The sequence below is a fragment of the Leucopleurus acutus genome, assembly GCF_964270905.1.
Source record: "Leucopleurus acutus genome assembly, chromosome: 19".
NCBI lineage: Eukaryota > Metazoa > Chordata > Mammalia > Artiodactyla > Delphinidae > Leucopleurus > Leucopleurus acutus.
Window position 1 is genome coordinate 14,619,599 of NC_139161.1, and position 25,477 is coordinate 14,645,075.

The 25,477-nt window shown below is 39.5% G+C and overlaps 1 protein-coding gene across 1 annotated transcript in view; it reads right to left on the minus strand.

Moving 5' to 3' along the window:
- The window catches only part of DDX42 (DEAD-box helicase 42), a 51,611-nt gene that overhangs the window by 20,867 nt on the left and 5,267 nt on the right, over positions 1 to 25,477 (minus strand). Inside the window, exons 2-3 of the mRNA XM_082860780.1 lie at positions 20,763 to 20,996; positions 18,668 to 18,818 (exon numbers count right to left, since the gene is read on the minus strand). Of these exons, the coding sequence (XP_082716906.1) occupies positions 18,668 to 18,818; positions 20,763 to 20,980 (369 nt within the window). The 5' untranslated portion in view covers positions 20,981 to 20,996. The remainder of the gene's footprint in view (positions 1 to 18,667; positions 18,819 to 20,762; positions 20,997 to 25,477) is intronic.

Consider the following 25,477-nt stretch of genomic DNA (forward strand, 5'->3'; position numbering starts at 1 on the left):
ACTAGCAAAAATTCTTGATTGATCACTTTTAAGAGTTAATGATATAATTACCAATGGGGCTAGTAAAAAGTGCAGATTTCTAGATCTGGCTCTGGGAAGGTGGTTCTCAGCCTGGGGTAATTTTGTCCCCCATGGACATCTGGCCATGTCAGGAGACACTTCTGGCTGTCATAACTTGGGGTGGGGGATTGTTACTAACATCTAGTGAGTAAAGGCCATAGATACTGCTAAACATCCTACAATGCACAGGACAGTCCACAAAACACAGAATTATCCAGCCCTAAATGTCAATAATCCTGAGGTTGAAAAACTTTAATCTAAATAAACCTACTACATCAGAATCCTTTGGGTTGGACTTAAATGCATGTAGTTTTTCCATTTTCCATATTTTCTTATACACAGCAAATTGATAATTATTGATCTAAATTAATTCTTTGTTTTATACATGTGAAAATCAAGGTCAGAAGAATTAAGTAATTTTCCCCAAGGTTAAAACACATTCTGCATAACTGTTTCTTGTTACAAAGTAACGTGAGTTTTTCTGACTCCTTTGAGTCAGAAAAAAATGCCACTATATATAACCTGGCATAGTCAGATGTTCTATCTAATCAAAAGTTCCTGATAAAGAAGAATTATTTTAAAAAGAAATATTACACATAAACACTATTTTTCAAGGGACTGAGCTACACATAAGATATAGTAAAGCCTATGGGTGAAGATGACTATGCAACGTAACATAAGAAAAGGGCCACAAACACTTACAGAACATATTTTTTAGCCTACATAAATCTTTTTTGAAACACTAGCTAAAAATCAATCTTCATCTAGTTCAAATACTAGAAAAGTTTACACCTTCTAGAAAAGTTTACACCTGAGATCAGGGATTAATGCAATACCTTGGCAACAACACTCTCCCCAAGATCAGATAATATCCAATCTCTCTGTCCTAAAATCAGCAAAACCCCTTTGGATACTATACCAAAAAAATACCCAGAAGAATGATACTATATCAGAAAGATTTAACCTCCAAACAGCTTCAACTACTTGAAATTCCAAGCAAGTGAATGTGGGCCATTCTTGGATACTCCTACTCAAAAAGGGCTATGCCAGCATGCATCACCAAACATTAAATCTAAATTTAAACACAGAAAATCAAAAGTTGATTTTTTATTCTAATTCATCACTAGGGATCTGAAGAAATGAGAAACATAGCCCTTTGGGAAATGTCCATATCTCAAAAAGATGGGGGAAAAAAAAAGACATGTATAAGACATCTCAAACACGACAAACCATTTATTTATTGCCTTTAGTTCTAGAGAGAATCATTTAACATAATCTATTTACTAAATTGCTACCATGTTGCAAAGCACATGTATGTTCTGAGTAGTTATGGTTAAGCATTATGACAGAAATACACAAAGCTACAAGAACTCAGATACTGAATGATATAGCAAAAAGAATATGGGCTTTGGAGTTGAATCCTGGCTCTGCTACCTTTTATGTATATATTCTTTGGAAAGTAATTCAAGATGTTCTAAATCAAAGGTGGGAAACTCAAAATACTCAATGGGTACCAATGTGACAATGAATGAAGTAAGCCAGGATAAGAAAAGTTCTATTCTTTTGACACAGACACGCTTTGCTTGCACTTCAGTAAGTAGGAATATTCTAAAGAAGCATGCCCTAATTTTTTTTCTAACACATAGCTCTGAGTCTTACTTTCTAATATTTGATAAGAGACCCAAGCTCGAGAAAAGTATTTCTCCACTCTAAGAAAATTACAGCACAAGTGTGATGGTAAATGGTTCTAAACGATGGCCTCAGTGTCAAGAAGACAATAGGGACTGATGGGTGAAGTAGGAAAAGGCTGCCTTGTCTAAAGCAGGCAGCTATTTCCTCAACAACAGGCTATTTTTTGCCACATAAGAATGCAGGCCTAGTCTTGCCAGATTTTCCACTTTTCAAGAGTCTGATCTTTTCAACAAAATCTACTGATCTTAAAAATGTTGGCTCATATTTTAGAAAAGCAATGTTTAGGCCGAACAAAAACACATCCATATTGGATTCTTTTTTTCCCCTACTCCCTTAGAGGAGAGATGAATTCTGGCTGAAGACTTTAGGTAACAAGTAACTGAGGAATCTAGAAGGACTTCACTTCATAAGCAATGAAGTGACAGTTTTTGAGCAAGAGGAGTCGCATGACAGGAAATCACTCTGTAGCTGTAAACACCACATCGACGGGAGAGCAGGGAGCCTAAAGCAGGGAGAGAATTTAGATCAGGCAAGAGTTAACGAAGGTATAAGGTAAGATGACTATAGGGGACGTAGAAAGAAACAGATGCAAGAGATACTGTAAAGACTGACAGAACCTGGCAAATGACAAGAGGAAGGCAGCACCATGTACTGGACAAGAGCTAGTTCTCAGGACTACGAAGCAAGAAAAATTAGATTTGAGTCCCAGCTCTGCCACACAGTACCAATGTGATTTGGAGAATGAATCTGAATTATCTTAGGGTTCAGTTTTCTTATTAGTTAAAAAATTATATTTATATATAGTTTTTCTGCCTATTCTCCTTTGTTATTCTGAGGATTAAATGAAGCAAGTCATGAACATGCTTGATCATCTGCTAGAAGAGAGGGAGAAGATGTGGCACATATATACAATGGAATATTACTCAGCCATAAAAAAGAAAACGAAATTGAGTTATTTGTAGTGAGGTGGATGGACCCAGAGTCTGTCATACAGAGTGAAGTACGTCAGAAAGAGAAAAACAAACATTGTATGCTAACACGTATATATGGAACCTAAAAAAAAAAAGGTTATGAAGAACCTAGGGGCAGGACAGGAATAAAGACACAGATGTGAAGAACTGACTTGAGGACATGGGGAGGGGGAAGGGTAAACTGGGACAAAGTGAGAGAGTGGCATGGACATATATACACTACCAAATGAAAAACAGATAGCTAGTGGGAAGCAGCTGCATAGCACAGGGAGATCAGCTCGGTACTTTGTGACCACTAGAGGGGTGGGATAGGGAGACGCAAGAGGGAGGGTATACGGGAATATATGTATATGTATAGCTGATTCACTTTGGTATACAGCAGAAACTAACACATCATTGTAAAGCAATTATACTTCAATAAATGTTAAAAAAAAAAAAAAAAGAAAAGAAGAGAGGGAAGAATCAAGGTGGTGGAGTAGTAGGACATGGAACTCACCTCTTCCCACAAATATACCAAGAATATATCTACAGGGACTTCCTTGGTGGTGCAGTGGTTAAGAATCTGCCTGCCAATGCAGGGGGCACGGGTTGGATCCCTAGTCCGGGAAGATGCCACATGCCACGGAGCAACTAAGCCTGTGAGCCACAACTACTGAGCCTGCACTCTAGAGCCTGTGAGCCACAACTACTGAGCCCACGTGCCACAACTACTGAAGCCCATGTGCCCTAGAGCCCGTGCTCTGTATCAAGAGAAGCCACCGCAATGAGAAGCCACAACGAAGAGTAGCCTCTGCTCACCGCAACTAGAGAAAGCCTGCGCGCAGCAACGAAGACCCAACACAGCTAAAATAAATAAAATTAATTTTATAAATAAATAAATAAATGAAAAGTTTAAAAAAAGAGGAAGTGGTACGGGACCCCCGCCCTTGGGAAGGAGCTGAAGGAGAGAAGTTCCCATACCCTGGGAAGTCCCATCCCCAGCAGGGAGATTAGCTGGGACAGAAAAGGAGCTTCAGAGGCTCAGAGGAGAGTGCAACAACCAGTTTGTGGCAGGCAGGACAGAAAGAGACCTACACATAGGTCTGTGCCACCGCCCTGGGAGCCTCAGCATGAGAAGCTCGGCTGCTGGTATGGGGGTGGGGGGAGGGTGCTGGAATGCAGGGTTTAGAGAACAGACCCCGGGGGAGGACTGCTGCTGGCTGTATGGAGACAGCCTGAAGGGGCTGGAGCGGGGCGCACAGCAGGAGTAGCATTTTCAGAAGAAGCCTGGGCCACCACAGAACCAAAGCACCAATGTTAAGTGGTATGCGAAGGGAGGGGTGGGGCTGCCATTGCGGCCTCCTTCCCCAGGCACTGGTCACTGCCTGGGCAGGCTTGCGAGCCACAGCTGCCACCCTAGCCCCCTCCCGCCTGGACAGGCTTGTGTGCCCCAGCCACCTCGGCAACCCCAGGAGCAACGCCAGTGGGTTGCCCACATGCAGAGGTGTGGGTGAAACCACAGCTGAGCCCCAGGGGCTGTGCGACTCACGAGCAGAGCTGAAATATCTCCCAGCAGCTGCGTGAACCATGGATTTAGACCTCTGCTGCCAGCTCTGTAAATTCAGTGCCTGTGGAACAACCAAACAGACCACAGGTGCTCCCGCGGCTGTGATGGGTCTGGCTTTAGCAGTTGTGGGCTCTGTGGACCAGTATACGTGGGGGCTGGGCCCGGCCAGGGTCTGAGCTGCCTCCACAGCTCCCACAGCAGGTCCAGGTGCATGCCTACTGCAGTCCTGGGACCTGACTTCAGCGGATCTGTGCTGCTGGCCGTGCAAAAACAACGCCGGAGAGATACCAGGGCCTGCTGCTGGTGTACCCAAGGTTGAGGTGGGGCCGGGGGCCACACCAACAACACTGTACTCTGTGAACCCGCACAATGGGTGAAAGGTGACACAGCAGAGGGTACTCACAGATGAACAGCTCCAGCGGAGGAATACTCAGTGGCTCCGGTCCCAGTGGGAGCCCTCCAATCACACCTACCTCACACTGCGGATCAGAAATGCAGCTCAGAAACAGATCTGGGGGCTTCCACTCCAACAGCTAGGGAGCAGACCCTGCCCCTGACAGGACAGTGACAACCAGAGAGCAAAGAGGAGGTCTCGCTCAATGCAGGCTCTGGTCACACCACCAGTCACACCTCCTATCAAGGGGATAACGGCCGGCATACACTGAGGAAAGAGATGGCAGACATCCATACTAAAAACAGCCCTCACACCCAAAATTATTAAACCCATACAGGCTACACAGGGACGATACCACATAAAAATAGCCCTCCAAGACAACAGTAAATAATTGTTTCTCCTAAACTCATACAGCAAAAGCAATATGACTAAAGTGAAGAAGCAGAGGAACTACTCCAATTAAAAGATCGAGAGAATTCCCCTGAAAGAACAAACAATGCAACAGACCTCTTCAGTCTAATAGACACCAAGTTCAAAAAGGAGATAATGAAAATACTGAAGGAACTAAGAAAGGCTATCAACAGAAATACAGATTACTATAAAAAGGAACTAAAAACTATAAGGAGACAAGAAAAATTAGAGAATTCATTAGAAGAGATGAAAGCTGAACTAAAGGCTATGAACAGCAGAATGAATAATGCAGAAGAACAAATAAGTGATCTGGAAGATAGAATAATGGAAATCACCCAGTAAGGAGAGCAGACAGAAACCCAATCGAAAAAAAATGAAGGAAATATAAGAGACCTATGGGATAATATAAAGTGCCAATCTATGCTAACAGGGATCCTAAAAAGAGAAGAAAGAGAAAAGGGGATTGAAAATTTATTTGAAGAAATTATGGCTGAAAAATTCCCAAACCTTAAGAAGGAAACATATCCAGATACAGGAAGCACAGAGGGTGGCAAACAAGATAAACCCAAACAGACCTACACCAAGATGTGTTATAAAAAAGTGGCAAAAGTTAAAGAGAGGATTCTAAAGGCAGCAAGAGAAAAACAAAAAGTTAATTACAAGGAAACCCCAATAAGGCTATCAGCTGATTGCTCTACAGAAGTGTTTCAGGCCAGAAGGGAGAGGCAAGCTACATTCAACATCCTGAAAGGGAAAAATCTGCAACCTAGGACACTCTACCCAGCAAAGTTATCATTTAGAATGGAAGGAGAGATAAAGAATTTCTCAGACAAGCAAAAACTAAAAGAATACAGCAATACTAAACCTATACTAAAGGAAATATTGAAAGGTCTTCCCTAATAGAAAAGTAAGAATCTATAGGAAAGAGGAGGACCTTCAAGATGGTGGAGGAGTAAGAAGTGGAGATCACCTTCCTCTCCATAAATATATCAAAAATACATCTACATGTGGAACAACTCCTACAGAACACCTACTGAATGCTGGCAGAAGACCTCAGACTTCCCCCAAAACAAGAAACTCCCCACGTACCCGGGTAGGGCAAAAGAAAAAACAGAGACAAAAGAATAGGGACAGGACCTGCACCTCCAGGAGGGAGCTGTGAAGGAGGAAGAGTTTCCACACACTAGGAAGCCCCTTCACTGGTGGAGATGGTGGGGGGGTGACAGGGGGGGCAGCTTCAGAGCCACAGAGGAGAGCGCAGCAACAGGGGTGCAGAGGGCAAAGTGGAGAGATTCCTGCACAGAGGATCGGTGCCGACCAGCACTCACCAAGCTGAGGCTTGTCTGCTCACCCGCCGGGGCAGGTGGGAGCATCAGATCCCAAGGAGAGGACTGGGGTTGGCTGTGTGAACACAGCCTGAAGGGGGCTAGTGTGCCACAGCTAACCGGGAGGAAGTCCAAGAAAAAGTCTGGACCTGCCTAAGAGTCAAGAGACCATTGTTTCTGGGTGTGCGAGAAGAGAAGATTCAGAGCACCGCGTAAATGAGCTCCAGAGACGGGCATGAGCCACGGCTATCAGCGTGGACACCAGAGACAGGCATGAGACGCTAAGGCTGCTACTGCAGCCACCAAGAATCCTGTGTGCAAGCACAGGTCACTATCCACACCTCCCCTCCCAGGGGCCTGTGCAGCCGGCCACTGCCAGGGTCCCGTGATCCAGGGACAACTCCCCCAGGAGAACACATGGCACGCGCCTCAGGCTGGTGCAACGTCATGCTGGTCTCTGCCGCCGCAGGCTCGCCCCGCATCCGTACTCCTCCCTCTCCTTGGCCCGAGTGAGCCAGAGACCCCTAATCAGCCACTCCTTTAACCCCCTCCTGTCTGGGCAAAGAACAGATGCCAGAGAGCGCCCTACATGCAGAAGCAGGGCCAAATCCACAGCTGAACCCCAGGAGCTGTGAGAACAAAGGAGAGAAAGGGAAATTTCTCCGTGCAGCCTCAGGAGCAGCAGATTAAATCCCCACAATCAACTTGAGATACCCTGCATCTGTGGAATACCTGAATAGACAAAGAATCATCCCAAAAGTAAGGCAGTGGACTTTGGGAGCAACTGTAGACTTGGGGTTTGCTGTATGAAACTGACCACTTTCTGATTTTTATATTTATCTTAGTATAGTTTTTAGCGATTGTTATAATTGGTGGACTTGTTTACTGGTTTGGTTGCTCTCTTTTTTATTACTTATAATTTTATTTAATTTTAATAATATTTTTATTTTAATAACTTTATATTATTTTATTTATTTTTCTTTCTTTTTTAATCTCCCTTTTCTTCTGAGCTGTGTGGCTGACAGGGTCTTGGTGCTCCGGCCGGATGTCAGGCCTGAGCCTCTGAGGTGGGAGAGCCGAGTTCAGGACACTGGACCACCAGAGACCTCCCGGCCCCACGTAGTATCAATCAGCGAGAGCTCTCCCAGAGATCTCCGTCTCAACACCAACACCCAGCTTCACTCAACGACCAGCAAGCTACAGTGCTGGACACCCTATGCCAAACAACTAGCAAGATAGGAACACAACCCCACCCATTAGCAGAGAGGCTGCCTAAAATCATAGTAAGTTCACAGATACCCCAAAACAAACCACCAGACGTGATCCTGCCCACCAGAAAGACAAGATCCAGCCTCATCCACCAGAACACAGGCATCAGTCCCCTCCACCAGGGAGTCTCCACAACCCACTGAACCAACCTTACCCACTGTGGGCAGACACCAAAAACAACAGAACTACGAACCTGTGGCCTGCGAAAAGGAGACCCCAAACACATTAAGTTAAGCAAAATAAGAAGACAGAGAAATACACAGCAGATGAAGGAGCAAAGTAAAAACCCACCAGACCAAACACATGAAGAGGAGATAGGCAGTCTACCTGAAAAAGAATTCAGAGTAATGATAGTAAAGATGATCCAAAATCTTGGAAACAGAATGGAGAAAATACAAGAAACGTTTAACAAGGACCTAGAAGAACTAAAGAGCAAACAATGATGAACAACACAATAAATGAAATTAAAAATTCTCCAGAAGGAATCAATAGCAGAATAACTGAGGCAGAAGAACAGATAAGTGATCTGGAGGATAAAATAGTGGAAAAAAGTATCACAGAGCAGAATAAAGAAAAAAGAACAAAAAGAATTGAGGACAGTCTATGTCTCAGAGACCTCTGGGACAACATTAAACTCACCAACATTCGAATTATAGGGGTCCCAGAAGAAGAAGAGAAAAAGAAAAGGATTGAGAAAATATTTGAAGGGACTATAGTGAAAACTTCCCTAATAAGGGGAAAGGAAATAGTCAAGTCCAGGAAGTGCAGGGAGTCCCATACAGGATAAATCCAAGGAGAAACATGCCAAGACACATATTAACCAAACTATCAAAAATTAAATACAAAGAAAAAACATTAAAAGCAGCAAGGGAAAAGCAACAAATAATATACAAGGGAATCCCCATAAGGTTAACAGGTGACCTTTCAGCAGAAACTCTGCAAGCCAGAAGGGAGTGGCAGGACATATTTAAAGTGATGAAAAGGGGCTTCCCTGGTGGCACAGTGGTTAAGAATCCACCTGCCAATGCAGGGGACCCGGGTTCAAGCCCTGGTCTGGGAAGATCCCACATGCTGCAGAGCAACTAAGCCCGTGAGCGACAACTACTGAGCATGCGCTCTAGAGCCCATGCTCCGCAGCAAAAGAAGCCACCTCAACGAGAAGCCCACACACCACAATGAAGAGTAGCCCCTGCTCACTGCAACTAGAGAAAGCCTGTGTGCAGCAACGAAGACCCAACGCAGCCAAAAATAAAAATAAATATATTTAAAGTGATGAAAGGGAAAAACCTACAACCAAGATTGCTCTACCCGGCAAGGATCTCATTCAGATTCGACAGAGAAATTAAAACCTTTACAGACAAGCAAAAGCTAAGAGAATTCAGCACCACCAAACCAGCTTTACAACAAATGCTAAATGAACTTCTCTAGGCAGAAAACACAAGAGAATGAAAAGGCCTACAACAACATACCCAAAACAACTAAGAAAATGGTAACAGGAACATACATGTCGATAACTACCTTAAATGTAAATGGATTAAATGCTCCAAACAAAAGACACAGACTGGCTGAATGGATACAGAAGCAAGACCCATATATATGCTGTCTACAAGAGACCCACTTCAGACCTAGGGACACATACAGACTGAAAGTGAGAGGATGGAAAAAGATATGCCATGCAAATGGAAATCAAAAGACAGCTGGAGTAGCAATTCTCATCTCAGACAAAATAGACTTTAAAATAAAAACTATTACAAGAGACAAAGAAAGACACTACATAACGATCAAGGGATCAATCCAAAAAGAAGATATAACAATTGTAAATATTTATGCACCCAACATAGGAGCACCTCAATAAATAAGGCAAAGGCAAACAGCCATAAAAGGGGAAATTGTCAGTAACACAATAATAGTAGGGGACTTTAATACCCCACTTTCACCAATGGACAGATCATCCTAAATGAAAATAAATAAGGAAACACAAGCTTTAAATGACACATTAAACAAGATGGACTTAATTGACATTTATAGGACATTCCATCCAAAAACAACAGAATACACTTTCTTCTCAAGTGCTCACGGAACATTCTCCAGGATAGATCATATCTTGGGTCATATATCAAGCCTTGGTAAATTTAAGAAAACTGAAATCGTATCAAGTATCTTTTCCAACCACAACACTATGAGACTAGATATCAATTACAGGAAAAAAAACTATAAAAAAATACAAACACATAGAGGCTAAACAATACACTACTAAATAACCAAGAGATCACTGAAGAAATCAAAGAGGAAATCAAAAAATACCTAGAAACAAATGACAATGAAAACATGACAACCCAAAACCTATGGGATGCAGCAAAAGCAGTTCTAAGAGGGAAGTTTAGAGGAATACAGTCCTACCTCAAGAAACAAAAAAAATCTCAAATAAACAACCTAATGTTACACCTAAAGCAATTAGAGAAAAAAGAACAAAAAACCCCCAAAGTTATCAGAAGGAAAGAAATCATAAAGATCAGATCAAAAATAAATGAAGAAGAAATGAAGGAAACAGTAGCAAAGATCAATAAATCTAAAAGCTGGTTCTTTGGGAAGAAAAACAAAATTGATAAACCATTAATTAGCCAGACTCCTCAAGAAAAAAAGGGAGAAGACTCAAATCAACAGAATTAGAAATGAGAAAGCATAAGTAACAACTGACACTGCAGAAATACAGATGACCATGAGAGATTACTACAAGCAACTGTATGCCAATAAAATGGACAACCTAGAAGAAATGGACAAATTCTTAGAAAAGCACAACCTTCCAAGACTGAACCAGGAAGAAACAGAAAATATAAACAGACCACTGAAATTGAAACTGTGATTAAAAATCTTCCAACAAACAAAAGCCCAGGACCAGATGGCTTCACAGGCGAATTCTATCAAACATTTAGAGAAGAGCTAACACCTATCCTCAAATTCTTCCAAAATACAACAGAGGGAGGAACACTCCCAAACTCATTCTACGAGGCCACCATCACTGATACCAAAACCACACAAAGATGTCACAAAAAAATCTACAGGCCAGTATCACTGATGAACACAGATGCAAAAATCCTCAACAAAATACTAGCAAACAGAATCCAACAGCACATTAAAAGGATCACACACCATGATCAAGTGGGGTTTATCCCAGGAATGAAAGGATTCTTCAATATATGCAAATCAATCAATGTGATACACCATATTAACAAACTGAAGGATAAAAACCGTATGATCATCTCAATAGATGCAGAAAAAACTTTTATCAACACTGATTTATGATAAAACCCCTCCAGAAAGTAGGCATAGAGAGAACATACCTCAACATAATAAAGGCCATATATGACAAACCCACAGCCAACATCATTCTCAATGGTGAAAAACTGAAACCATTTCCACTAAGATCAGAAACAAGACAAGGTTGCCCACACTCACCACTATTATTCAACAGTTTTGGAAGTTTTAGCCACAGCAATCAGAGAAGAAAAAGAAAAGGAATCCAAATCAGAAAAGAAGTAAAACTGTCACTGTTTACAGATGACATGACACTACACATAGAGAATCCTAACAATGCGACCAGAAAACTACTAAAGCTAATCAATGAATCTGGTAAAGTAGCAGGATACAAAATTAATGCACAGAAATCTGTTGCATTCCTATACACTAATGATGAAAAATCTGAGAGAGAAATTAAGGAAACACTGCCATTTACCTTTGCAACAAAAAGAATAAAATACCTAGGAATAAAACAACCTAAAGAAACAAAAGACCTGTATGCGGAAAACTATAAGGCACTGATGAAAGAAATTAAAGAGGATACAAACAGATGGAGAGATATACCATGTTCTTGGACTGGAAGAATCAACATTGTGAAAATGACTATACTACCCAAAGCAATCTACAGATTCAATGCAATCCCTATCAAACTACCAATGGCATTTTTCACAGAATTAGAACAAAAAATTGCACAATTTGTATGGGAACACAAAAGACCCCAAATACCCAAAGCAATCTTAAGAAAGAAAAATGGAGCTGCAGCAATCAGGCTCCCTGACTCCAGACTATACTACAAAGCTACAGTAATCAAGACAGTATGGTACTGGCACAAAAACAGAAATACAGATCAATGGAACAGGATAGAAAGCACAGAGATAAACCCACACACATACTGTCACCTTATCTTTGATAAAGGAGGCAAGAATATACAATGGAGAAAAGACAGCCTCTTCAATAAGTGGTACAGGGAAAACTGGACAGCTACATGTAACAGAATGAAACTAGAACACTCCCTAACACCATACACAAAAATAAACTCAAAATGGATTAAGGACCTAAATGTAGGCCAGACCCTATAAAACTCTTAGAGGAAAACATAGGGAGAACACTCTGTGATATAAATCACAGCAAGATTCTTTTTACCCACCTCCTAAAGAAAGGGAAATAAAAACAAAAATAAACAAATGGGACCTCATGAAACTTAAAAGCTTTTGCACAGCAAAGGAAACCATAAAAAAGATGAAAAGACAACCCTCAGAAAGGGAGAAAATATTTGCAAACGAAGCAACTGACAAAGGATTAATCTCCAAAATACACAAACAGCTCATGCAGCTCAATATCAAAAAAACAAACAACCCAATCCAAAAATGGGCAGAAGACCTAAATAGACATTTCTCCAAAGAAGATATACAGATTGCCAACAAACACATGAAAGGACACTCAACATCACTAATCATTAGAGAAATGCAAATCAAAACTACAATGACGTATCTCCTCATACCAGTCAGAATGGCCATCATCAAAAAATCCACAAACAATAAATGCTGGAGAGGGTGTGGAGAAAAGGGAACCCTCTTGCACTGTTGATGGGAATGTAAATTGATACAGCCACTGTGGAGAACAGGGGACACAGGTTCGTGCCCCGGTCCGGGAAGATCCCACATGCCGCGGAACGGCTAGTCCTGTGGGCCATGGCCGCTGAGCCTGTGCTTCACAACGGGAGAGGCCACAACAGTGAGAGGCCCGCATAGCAAAAAAAAAAAAAAAAAAAATGGACTTGAGGACAAGGGGAGATGGAAGGGTAGCTGGAACAAAGTTAGAGAGTGGCATGGACATATGTACCGTACCAAATGTAAAACAGATAGTGGGAAGCAGCCGCATAGCACAGGGAGATCAGCTCGGTGGTTTGTGACCACCTAGAGGGGTGGGATAGAGTAGCAAGAGGGAGGGGATATGGGGATATATGTATATGTATAGGTGATTCACTTTGTTATACAGCAGAAACTAACACAACATTGTAAAGCAATTATACTCCAATAAGGATGTTAAAAAAAAATCAAACACACACACACACACAAAAGAATATACAGGAAAGAGAAAATCACAATTGTAAAGTAAATCACTTAACTAAGCCAGTAATCACTTAAGTAAGATTAAAAAAAAATCAAAACATTTCTGTCAGAATGATAACCACAATGAACAGCAAAAGGATGAACATGAAGATGCAAAAGAGGACGTCAAAATCATAAAATGTGAGGGAGGAGAGTACAAAAATGTAGACTTTTTTTTTTCTAGAGTATGTTTAGGTCTATATGACTACCAGTGTAAAGCAAGTAGATATAGGAAGGGGTTAACATACTTGAAAAACAGGGCAACCACAAATCAAAAACACAACTGATTCGCAAAAACCAAAAAGAAGAGAATATAATTAAGCATATACAAAAGGAAATCATCAAACCACAAAAGGAAAAACAAAACAAAACAAAAAGGGACAAAAAATATATATAAAATCAATGGGCAAACAAGGTTTAAAATGGCAATAAATACATATTTATCAATAATTACCTTAAATGTCAATGAACTAGAAAGTCAGCAGAAGGAAGGAGATAATAAAGATCAGGAAAAGAGAGGAAATAAAATAGGGATTAAAAATAAAATAGAAAAAAATCAATACAACCAAGAGCTGGTTCTTTGAAAGGGTAAACAAGAATGACAAACCTTGGGAATTCCCCAGTGGTCCAGTAGTTAGGACTCCACACTTTCACTGCCAAGGGCATGGGTTCAATCCCTGGTCAGGGAACTAAGACTCCATAAGCTGCGTGGCACAGCCAAGAAAAAGAAAAGAAAAAAAAAAACCCAAAACACGGAAAAACCCCAGATAAACAAAATAAGAAATGAAAGAGAAGAAATCACAATTGATACCACAGAAATAACAAAAAACCATAAGAGAATACTATGAATTATATGGCAACAAATTCAACAACCTAGAAGAAATGGACAACTTTCTAGAAACATACAGGCTACCAAAACTGAATCAAGAAGAAATATATAACTTGACCAGACCAATCACTAGAAATGAAATAGAATCTGTAATCAAAAAACTCCCTACAAAGAAATGTCCAGGACCAGGTGGCTTCACTGGGGAATTCTATCACACATACCAAGAAGAACTTATACCGATCCTTCTCAAACTCTTCCAAAAGACTGAAGAGGCAGGAACACTCCCAAAGAGATTCTATGAAGAAACCATCACCCTGATCCCAAAACCAGTCAAAGACACTACCAAAAAAGAAACTTATAGGCCAATATCTTTGATGAATATAGATACAAAAATTCTCAACAAAATATTAGCAAACCAAATCCAACAACACATAAAAAAAGACATATACCACGACGAAGTTGGATTTACCCCAGGGTCAAAAGGATGGTTCAACATACACAAACCAATCAATGTGATACACCACATCAACAAAAGAAACGACAGATGCTCAGTCCCCTTCTGCCACTTGGAATCATATGTTGAAGAGAGTAGAGCCACAAGATGGAGGAGCCCTGAATGTTGCTTGAAGGAGCACCACCCACAGGTTAGAAACACCCATTTTGGCTTTTACATGAGCAAGAAATAAACTTACGGTGTTGGAGAAAGAAAAACAAACACACAAAAACAAAAGAAAGGACAAAAACCACATGAGCATCTCAACAGACGGATTTGATAAAATTCAACATCCACTGATGATAAAAACCCTTACAAAAATGGATATACAGGGAACATATCTCAACATAATAAAAGCTATTTACGACAAACCCACAGCCAACATAATACTCAATGGTGAAAAGATGAAAGCCTTCCCCCCAAAATCTGGAACAAGACAAGAATGCCCATGCTCACCACTTCTCCTCAACATAGTATTGGAAGTCCTAGCCACTGCAATCAGACAAGAAAACAAAATAAAAGGTATTCAAATTGGTAGAGAAGAGGTAAAACTGTCATTATACGTAAATGACATGATATTGTACATAGAAAACTGAAAGACTCCACACAAAAACTACTAGAACTGATAAACGAATTAAGCAAGGTAGCAGGATACAACATTAACATACAGAAAGTGGTTGTATTTCTTTACACCAACAAGGAAATAACAGAAAGGAAATGTAAACAAACAATCCCTTTTCAAATTGCACCAGGGGTGGTCTAGTGGTTAGGATTCAGCGCTTTCACTGCTGTGGGCTGGGTTCAATCCTCCTGGGTCAGGGAACTGAGATCCCGCAAACTGTGCAGTGTGGCCAAAAAATATATACATATTTTTAAATAAATAAACAAAACAAAATGGCATCAAAAAAAAAATACTTAGGAATAAACCTCACCAAGGAGGTGAAAGACTTATATGCTGAAAACTACAAAAATTAATAAAGGAAATTAAAGATAATTCAAAGAAATGGAAAGATATCCCATGCTCTTGGACTGGAAGAATTAATAATGTTAAAAATGGCAATACTAGGGCTTCCCTGGTGGCGCAGTGGTTGAGAGTCTGCCTGCCGATGCAGGGGACATGGGTTCGTGCCCCGGTCCGGGAAGATCCCACATGCCGCGGAGTGGCTGGGCCTGTGAGCCATGGCCGCTGAGCCTGCGCGTCCGGAGCCTGTGCTCCGCAACGGGAGAGGCCACAACAGTGAGAGGCCCGCGTACCGCCAAAAAAAAAAAAGGCAATACTACCCAAAGCAACCTACAGATTTAATGTGATCCCTGTCAATTTACCCATGACATTTTTCACAGAACTAAAATAATGCTAAAATTAATACAGAACCATAAAAGACTCAAAATTGCCAAAGCGATCCTGGGGAAAAAGAACAAAGCAGGAGGCATAACCCTCCCAGACTTCAGACAACACTACAAAGCTACAGTAATCAAAACAGTGTGGTACTGGCACAAAAACAGACATACAGATCAATGGAACAGAATAGAGAACCCAGGAGAAAACTCCACATTACCTACCGTCCATTAATCTTCAACAAAGGAGGCAAGAATATAAAATGGGAAAAAGACAGTCTCTTCAGCTAGTGGTGGGAGGAAAGTTAGACAGCTGCATGTAAATCAATTAAGTTAGAACACACCATGCACAAAAATAAACTCAAAATGGCTTAAGGACTTAAATATAAGATATGACACCATAAAACTCCCAGAAAAGATCACAGGCAAAACATTCTGACATAAATGGTACCAATGTTTTCTTAGGTCAGTCTTTCAAGGCAATAGAAATAAAAACAAAAATAAACAAATGGGACCTAATCAAACTTACAAGCTTTTGCACAGCAAAGGAAACCATAAACAAAACGAAAAGACATCCTATGGACTGGGAAAAAATATTTGCAAATGATGCAACTGACAAGGGCTTAATTTCCAAAATATACAAACAGCTCATACAACTCAACAAGAAAAAAACAAATAACCGAATCGAAAAATGGGTAGAAGACCTAAATAGACATTTCTCCAAAGAAGACATATAGATGGCCAACAGGCACACAAAAACATGCTCAACATCGCTAATCATTATAGAAATCCAAATCAAAACTACCATGAAGTAACACCTCACACCAGTCAGAATGGCCATCATTAAAAAGTCTACAAATAATAAATGCTAGAGAGGGTATGGAGAAAAGGGAACCCTCTTACGTTGTTGGTGGGAATGTAAATCGTTGCAGCCACTAGGAAAAACAGTATGAAGTTTCCTCAGAAAATTAAAAATAGAGTTGCCATATGATCTAGCAATCCCACTCCTGGGCATATATCCAGACAAAACCGTAATTCAAAAGATACATGCACCCCTATGCTCATAGCAGCACTATTTACAATAGCCAAGACATGGAAACAACCTAAATGTCCATCGACATATGAATGGATAAAGAAGATGTGGTGTGCGTATGTGTGTGTACACACACACACACACACACACACACACACAATGGATTATTACTCGGCCATGAAAAAGAATGAAATAATGCCATTTGCAGCAACATGGATGGATCTAGAGATGATCATACTAAGTGAAGTAAGTCAGAAAGAAAAAGACAAATACAATATGATATCACTTATATATGGAATCTATTGATAAATTATGACACAAATCAACATATGTACGAAACGAAAATAGACTCACAGATATAGAGAACAGACTTGTGGTTGTCAAGGGAGAGGGGAGGAAAAGAGGGAAGGAATGGGAGTTTGGGATTAGCAGAGATAAACTATTATATATAGGATGGATAAACAACAAGGTCATACTGTATCGCAGAGGGAACTATATTCAATATTCTATGACAAACCATAATGGAAAAGAATAAAAAAGAATATATATATGTATAACTGAGTCACTTTGCTGTACAGCAGAAATTAACACAGCATTGTAAATCAACTATACTTCAATAAAATTTAAAAAAAAGAAAAGAAGAGGGGCAAATTAAAGGAAGAAATTAAAGCCAATGTGGGAATTCTCTGCCGGTCCAGCGGTTAGGACTCTGCACTTTCACTGCTGAAGGCCGGGGCTCGATACCCCTGGTTGGGGAACTAAAATCCTGCAAGCTGAGTGGAGTGGCCAAGGGAAAAAAAAAAAGGCAATGTGATTGTGTGAATTTTGGTGCCATTAAGAGAAGTAAGATGAAATACCTGGCTGAGGAGGAAAAGATGATGAATTGCGTTTAAGGTGCCATTTTTACACCCATGTAAAAATGGTCAATATGATTCTAGAAAAGCAGAGCTGAAACCAAAGAGAGACTATGGAACTAAAGATATTAATTATTCACATAGAAGTTACGTTTTAGAAGAGGATGAGGTCACTAAGGAATGTATAAAGAGTGACAATAGCAAATCAATATAGCGAACTGTAGGAGAATCATATTTGAGAAACGAAGAGAATCACAGAATGACAGATAACTATGTAAGAATTTTTTTGGTACAATGATATGGTAGCTATGTTTTTTAAGAGTTACAGAAATACTGATGGATGAAATGATATGTCTGAGATTTACTTTAAAATAATCTGAAAGAGGGGTGGGAGTTGTTAGATAACAAAAGACTGGCCAAGTTGTTAACTGATAAAGCAGGGTGAAGGGTACATGGGGGCTCATTTTATTACTCTACTTTTGTATGTGTTTGAACTTTTTCATAATAAATAGCAAATAAACAGAAAGGGAAATGGGAGAAAAGAACAAAATACAAAATCACAAAAGCCTAGTGAGAAGAGTTTTAGCAAGGAAGAGGTCACAAGTTTCAATTTCCATAGCAAGGTCATGAATGTTGATGATAATGTTGATAATAAGAAATAAACATTAAAAGTACAGAATACAGAATTTGTAATTTTAGCAAGTTCCTTAAGTTTAATTACCTTACATATTTATTTAATAAATGCTAGATTGAATGAGATAATATTCATTCAAGAATATACCAAGAATTATTAAAACAAAACACACACAACAAACACACAAATTTTGAGCTACTATGTTCAAGGGATACAGTTCAAATTCCTAGGCACGAATCATCTCTGAAAATGCTACAGGGCCAGTGGAAGCATATTTAAGAAACTATAGAATACAAAAGCAAAATTCTCCCAATAAAGGGCCAAGAAACAAACTGACTGAGGACTAAAGCACTAGGTTAATCTGATCTATTTCTAATCACTGAAAATGTTAACATAACAGAGTTGATACTTGCCTCCACTTCAGCCATGAATGCCTCTAAGGGATCATCATCACTATCAGAATCTACTGGCTTGGAATGGAATTGCTGGCGGGTAGGTGAGTTTTCAGCAGGAATGTAAGGTAAATCAACATTGCTAGAATCTTCTTCCTCGTCTTCAAAATATCTGAAAATTAAGATGCATGATTGATAGAGTGAATGTTTAATTTGGGGTCAGGTGAATCTTTCATTTAACACAAATTTTTATTAAAGTATATGTCACAATTAAGAGATTTTGGTCCTTTGGCTTAGGACCTAATTATTAAATTATCACTTAATACATGCCAAATTCTAATACTGCAAAAAAAAAATCACAGCAGATTCTCCATTTCAATAGTGTCTGTTAAAAATCACATTTCCAGTTCTCTCAAAAGGGATAAGTTTTCAGTACAAATTTAGTATATCATTGTTGCATAGATATAGCAAATATTAAAGTGTATGCCATGGAAAAAATTACTTTGTATGAAATATTATAAAGCTAGTTTATTCTTCATAATCCTTAAAAAAAATTTTGAGATGTATTCATGAGGCTAGAGACTTTCTTCAGAAGTTCTGGGCTGTTTTCTGAGAACCAACAGAAAATTTCTAAAATTAAAAATAAATGTTCAGGAATATAGCCAATATTTTATAATAACTATAAATGGAGTGTAAACTTTAAAATTTGTGAATCACTATGTTGTACACCTGAAACTTATATAACATTGTACATCAACTATACTTAAAAAAAAATGTTCAATCCAAAATCCTCACCATACTATGTAAGTATTCAGAAAAGAATTTCAACATCTGTAAAAAGTATCACTTTCCCTCTAACAAATATCCCAGAAAAGAATATCTATGTAGCTATCAACTAAAACAAAAACATTGTTTAGATCTTACCTCAGAATTAAATGAAATAGTAATACAACCAAATATTAGTTTAAAGAAATCACTACTACAGCCTAAAATTTTATAGCCTTTCAAGTCTTCATTTTAAAAGCTCTAGCCACTGTTATGTGCTGCACACACACATAAATGCATATTCATTTATATAGTAGTTTCATTAATGTATCATTTAAAAGTATCTCTGAGCCGGTAAACTGTTCTCTAGAATAATGATCCTTGACTTTGCTGAATCTTGAACACTTACTTCTGTATTTAATTGCTAAATAACATACCAACTTTTTAAAATGCTGCTGTGTACTTTAAAAACTCTGATCTTGAGGGTTTTTTTTAACTAAAAAAAAACCTCAAGCAGCGTCACAACCAGGTTGGGAATAATAGCAATACAAGATTTCTTCAGACTTGGCAAAGAGAGAAGTTATAATCTATAAGGAATTACAGCTCAAACTTTCAAGCCCCAGCTTCTTAACAATCACCTTCTTAGACATCAAGTTAAAAAAGGTAACCGGTAAATATGTTTCCTGAGAACTGTGGGCAAAAATATGAGATCTTCCTACCACTATAAGATATTAAACATAACAGTTGTAAGGACTTGGGTGTTGAGCCAAACTATGCCTCTGCCAGTTCTGACAACTGCCTGTGTTTCCAAAACAACTTGTATGGTGTAAACAAAAACTTCAGGGCTTCCCTGGTGGCACAGTGGTTGAGAGTCCGCCTGCCAATGCAGGGGACATGCGTTTGTGCCCCGGTCCGGGAAGAGCCCACATGCCACGGAGCGGCTGGGCCCGTGAGCCATGGCCGCTGAGCCTGCACGTCCGGAGCCTGTGCTCCGCAACGGGAGAGGCCACAACAGTGAGAGGCCCGCGTACCGCAAGAAAAAAAAAAAACTTCAGTAAAGACCATCAAAAGCCACATGAATTATTTAAAACTCTTCGGCCACATTTAGGTTTAAATGGCCTCAAATCCTTTTTGGAACAAGCAAAAGTGAAGGACCACAAAAGTATACTCCTTATGAATGAGTAAACTTAACAATTTAACTTGTTAGGAACAATGCAATCCAGTGAGATAACCACTTTAACAAGTCATATTATTATTTGAGAAACAAATGGTTTCTTTGCTTCAATTTCTGTTGATGGAATGAATACCTCAATGCCTAACCTTTGCTAAATTACCAGGTATTCCCACTTACGCGTTTTCTTCATCAAAGTTGGCCCGTTTAGAACCAATTTTGTAGAAGGAAGGGAGCTGTGGTGGAGCCGACTTTCCAAATCCAGAAGAGCTGGTTGCCCCAAAGGCACTATGGGACTGCTGTGGGAGTTTTGGTTCCTCCTTCTTTCCCGCACTAATAGCGAAACCTCCAAAGCCAAATCCCCTCTTAGTGCCAGGGCCACCTTTATTCCAGTTCATGGTGTCAATGATTGATCTGTTAGGAACAAGAGACACTTACATAAGTTTAACTTTATAAACAGCCCACTGATTTTTATGTCAGTTCCAACCTTTGCCTACAATTTTATTTTAAACCTTTGCCTCTCAATTAAAATTTTAACTTCAGTACAGCACAGATTGGCACAACACTATAAATCAACTATATTTCAATTAAAAAAATTTAACTCTGTACTTCAGATATGCAATATGCTAACCTCAATGAAACGGTCACATTTTCTGAAACACTGAAGAAATTGTTATTTCCTTTGTTGAGATCTCAATCTGAACAGGTATGCAGTATGTAATACCATACCCTTCAAAAGGATTTGATTGCTCGTTTAACATCTCATTCAGTTTGCCTATTGTCAAGGATAACAAAGAAATTTCCTAAGCACCGATCAAATGGGTTTAAAAACACCTTATCTCTTATAAGTCTTGGTTCCAAAAAACCTTTTTTTAATGACACAAGTTACCTACGTTTTATAGAATAGCAGAAAACTCAGAACGCGAAAAGGAACAAAATAAAATTACCTGAAATTCCTCTCCCAGATATGCAATTTCGTTGATATCTTTTGCTTTTTTTCTATGCATATGTGTATACACAAACACACCCCATTTAAAATCAAAACTGAAACCATACTGTACAAATTGTTTTAGTTACTGATTTCTTCACAGTATGATACACATGAACATCTTTAAATGTCAATAAATACATTTCTCTACTTCTGTTTTTTTAAAGTTATGAAACATATCATATATCTTTGTGCATACTCTTATTTCCTTAGGATCAATTTTTTTAAATGCAATTGCTTAGCAAACGGGAATGTGCATTCGAAGTTTTACATTTACAGAAAAGTGTCCATTATACACTGAGTAATATGAGAAGGGCATAAAACAAGGTGGGTGGTATGGTTCAATGTAAAAGCATGTCTTACATGTACAGAGATAGCTGGAGGGCTGCTTATCAAAATGTTAATAGCAGTTATTTGATTTTTACTTTTTTCTTTGTATTAAAGTTTACCATTAATAAGAAAAGTTTAAATGTTTATAATAGACTCTGAAGCCAATGTGAACAGAGTTCCAAAAACTGCTTTTTACAATGGCATTGTTAAAGGGACCAGGAACAGCAACAACACGCTCTACTTTTCTGGTTCTATGCCCCTCCCCCATATATAACCTATAGGTTTTGTTTTAACTATTATACAACACTTAGTTCAGTCTGTTTAGTATTAAAGTTGATTTATGCCATGTCAACCACTGCCCTTAGTTCCAGGTAGGGACTGTCTTTACCCATTTTGGACTTTGTATAAAAGTTATTCATGGCTAGAATAAGCACTTTATAAGTAATAGTTTACTTACACTTAATTTAGACCATCTCCTGCCTTCTTCAGGAATCCCTTAAGGGGAATCAACATAATTCTAGTGAGATGAGATTTGGTAAGAGTATTTACAAGCCAGAAAATTTTAGCATCTGATAGTATCGTTTAACCAATCTGTGAGCCTGGCTTTCCAAGGGCTGTTCCTAAGCAACAAAAATGACGGATTCTGAATTTTAACCTTTTTCCTAGTGTATATAATGCATAATAAGAGGCTAGTAATAAATAAGCCATTGAAATCAGAACGTAGGCAAAGGAAGGATGGAAAAAAACCACCCTTGGTAGATTGTAAGAATTACATTAACAGGGACTTCCCTGGTGGCGCAGTGGTTAAGAATCCACCCTCCAATGCAGGGGACACGGGTTCGAGCCCTGGTCCAGGAAGATCCCACATGCCACGGAGCAACTAAGCCTGTGAGCCACAACTACTGAAGCCCACGCGCCACAACAACTGAAGCCCGTGTGCCTAGAGTCCGTGCTCCACAACAAAGAGAAGCCACCGCAATGAGAAGCCTGTGCACTGCAGCGAAGAGTAGCCCCCGCTCACCGCAACTAGAGAAAGCCCGTGTGCAGCAACGAAGACCCAACGCAGCCAAAAATAAATAATAAACAAATAAATTTATTTTAAAAAAGAATTACATTAACAATCTCCTAGCAGGAAGACTTTCAATGGTTTATCGAAAGCTTGCTGAGGAAGGTCAGGCAATGCATTGGGTGCTCGGCGTTTATAGATGAAAGATACAGTCCCATTCTCAAGGAGTTCACAGTGTAGTTTTAGCCAGCTTAAAAAAAAAAAAAAGGATGTGTTCTAATAGAGGTACTACACAAAGTGCATTTATTGATGGCCCAGGAGGAGGGTACCCAACCTATGATGAATTGGGGACAAGGCACAGTTTTTCTGGAGATGACACTGGCGTTAACTTTTTAAATCTGAAGAGGCATTATATCAGGGAAGAAGTGTCAGGAGAGGGAATTTTAGATAGAAGGCACTGTTGAGTGTTACCACAGAGAACTAGAAATATTGCAGTGCAGCTAGAGTTCTGTAGGACATTTGGGAAAATTGCAGGGCACATGCTCAGAAAGACAAGCAGGGCCCAGGGGAACAGTTTAGTATACTATGCTAAGAACACACCATACAAAACTATAGTCCGCCAGTTATAATTTTAAGCAAAAAAAAGGACACGTTTCAGATCAGTATTTTAGAATGATTAGATGAGAGACAGCAGGAAAAGTTGGACACAAGGAAAGCAGTTAGGACATTATCATAAAAATACAAATATAAAGTGACAAGGTAATGAACAACTAAGGAAGTGGCTATAAGGAAGGAGAAGGGGGGTTGTAGATCTGAGTTATTTACTTAGGTATCTATGAGGAAGAATCAACTGGGGTAACCAAATTAGACGTGGGAGCTAAGGAGGAAGGGAGAGTCTAGAATAACTCTGGAAGTTTCTGGCTTTTACAGATTGGGTGAATGGTGGTGCCATTAGTAGAGATGGAAACCTAGAAATGCCAGGCATGGAGAAGCAGGTAGAAAGTGAGATCAGTTCAGTACCTATGGGAGAGCTAAGGACAGCTGGCAAGTAAGGTCTGTAACTGCAGAGAGAGATCTGTGATGGGGCTATAGATTTGATATGAGACATTTGCATCTGAGGTTACTGATGTAGATAAGCTAGCAGAGAGTGAGAAAAGGGGTGAGACAATCATAGTGTATGTCAATATTTAGGAATGGGCAGGGGAAGAGAAACTCACGTGGAAACTTGAGGACGAACGAAGAGGAAGGGAGGATAGCAGAGAAAGTGACACAGATGGTGAGACAAGTTTTACAGGCAGAAAGAAATGTCTAATGTTAAAAACTAAAAAGAAGACAGGTGAGATAAGAACTAAAAAGCCTCCGTTGAAGGAGTGGGGGCAGGGTTAAGGAATGATTGGTAAGTGGTAGAGGATGAAGACTAGGCCACAAGGAGTGCAGATTACTTCCTAGGCTGTTTACCAATGACAGGAAGGAGAGCATGAGGTGTTAACTAGAGGAATTTTGTTTAAGGAAGAAATGTAAGCATGTTTATATGCTAAAGAGGAAAAGCCAACAAAAAGAAAAACTAAAGATTTGGGATGACAGGAAAAATCACAGGAACAAGGTGTTGCAGAGACCTGAAGAGACAAGATCAAAACCTTTAATAAGGAGTAAGTAACTCTTCCCCCTAGACTGAGGATAGAAGAAAAGGATGGGCATAAATTAATCCTACTAAATAATAAACGGTTCAAATTACAAAAGAAATAAATCAAATACTTCGTTTTAAAAATTCAACTTCTGCCACAAACAGGCAAGCAATGTGACTTTAGGGGAGTGAGAGTTGCTTAATGGTTTAGAGACATAAGACGCAAAATATGCGTTTAGAATATGCGTAAAGAAATATGCGTTTCTTTAACTCTTCGGAGATTTGGGTCAGCCAAAAGACTGAGAACACTTAAGTGCCCCCAAGCCTTACACTAGTGTGAGCTAGGTCACACTGCCCATGTTCCCTAATTAATTGCCTCTAGCAAGGCCAAACAACTGTGCTATCTATACCCCACTGACTAGAATGTCAGCTCCGTGAGGGCAGGGACTTTGCCTGTTTTGTCCAACATAGTATCCTTAGTGCCTAGTGTATATAGTACTCAAAAAATTTTATGATGAATGAATAACTATCATGCATTCAGGCTCTTCAGAATTCATCCCAGTATTTGTGAAAACCATCATCTCCCGTTATTACAAACCTTGCTATCTAGCCAACCAGTCCTGATTAAATCTGATTAAATCCTCAGTGCACCACTAATTCTTAATTTCTTGACAACAGTTTTTCCTACTATTAGTCCATGTATATGGCTACAGATCCTTGACAAACAGAGGTTTGAGGGGCTGTAGCTGATATAAGAAGCACAAGATGGCCAACCTAATCTCTATTTGGTTTCATGATGTTCAAAGAAAAAGAAAAAAAATGAACCCTCCTCTGCTTAAGCTATTGAGGCTATTAAAATTAATTTTCACTCTCTAAGCAAACATTGTTTGGAGAAGAGACATCCATTAAACAGTTAATAAGAAAGTCAAAACATAGTGAGGATATTA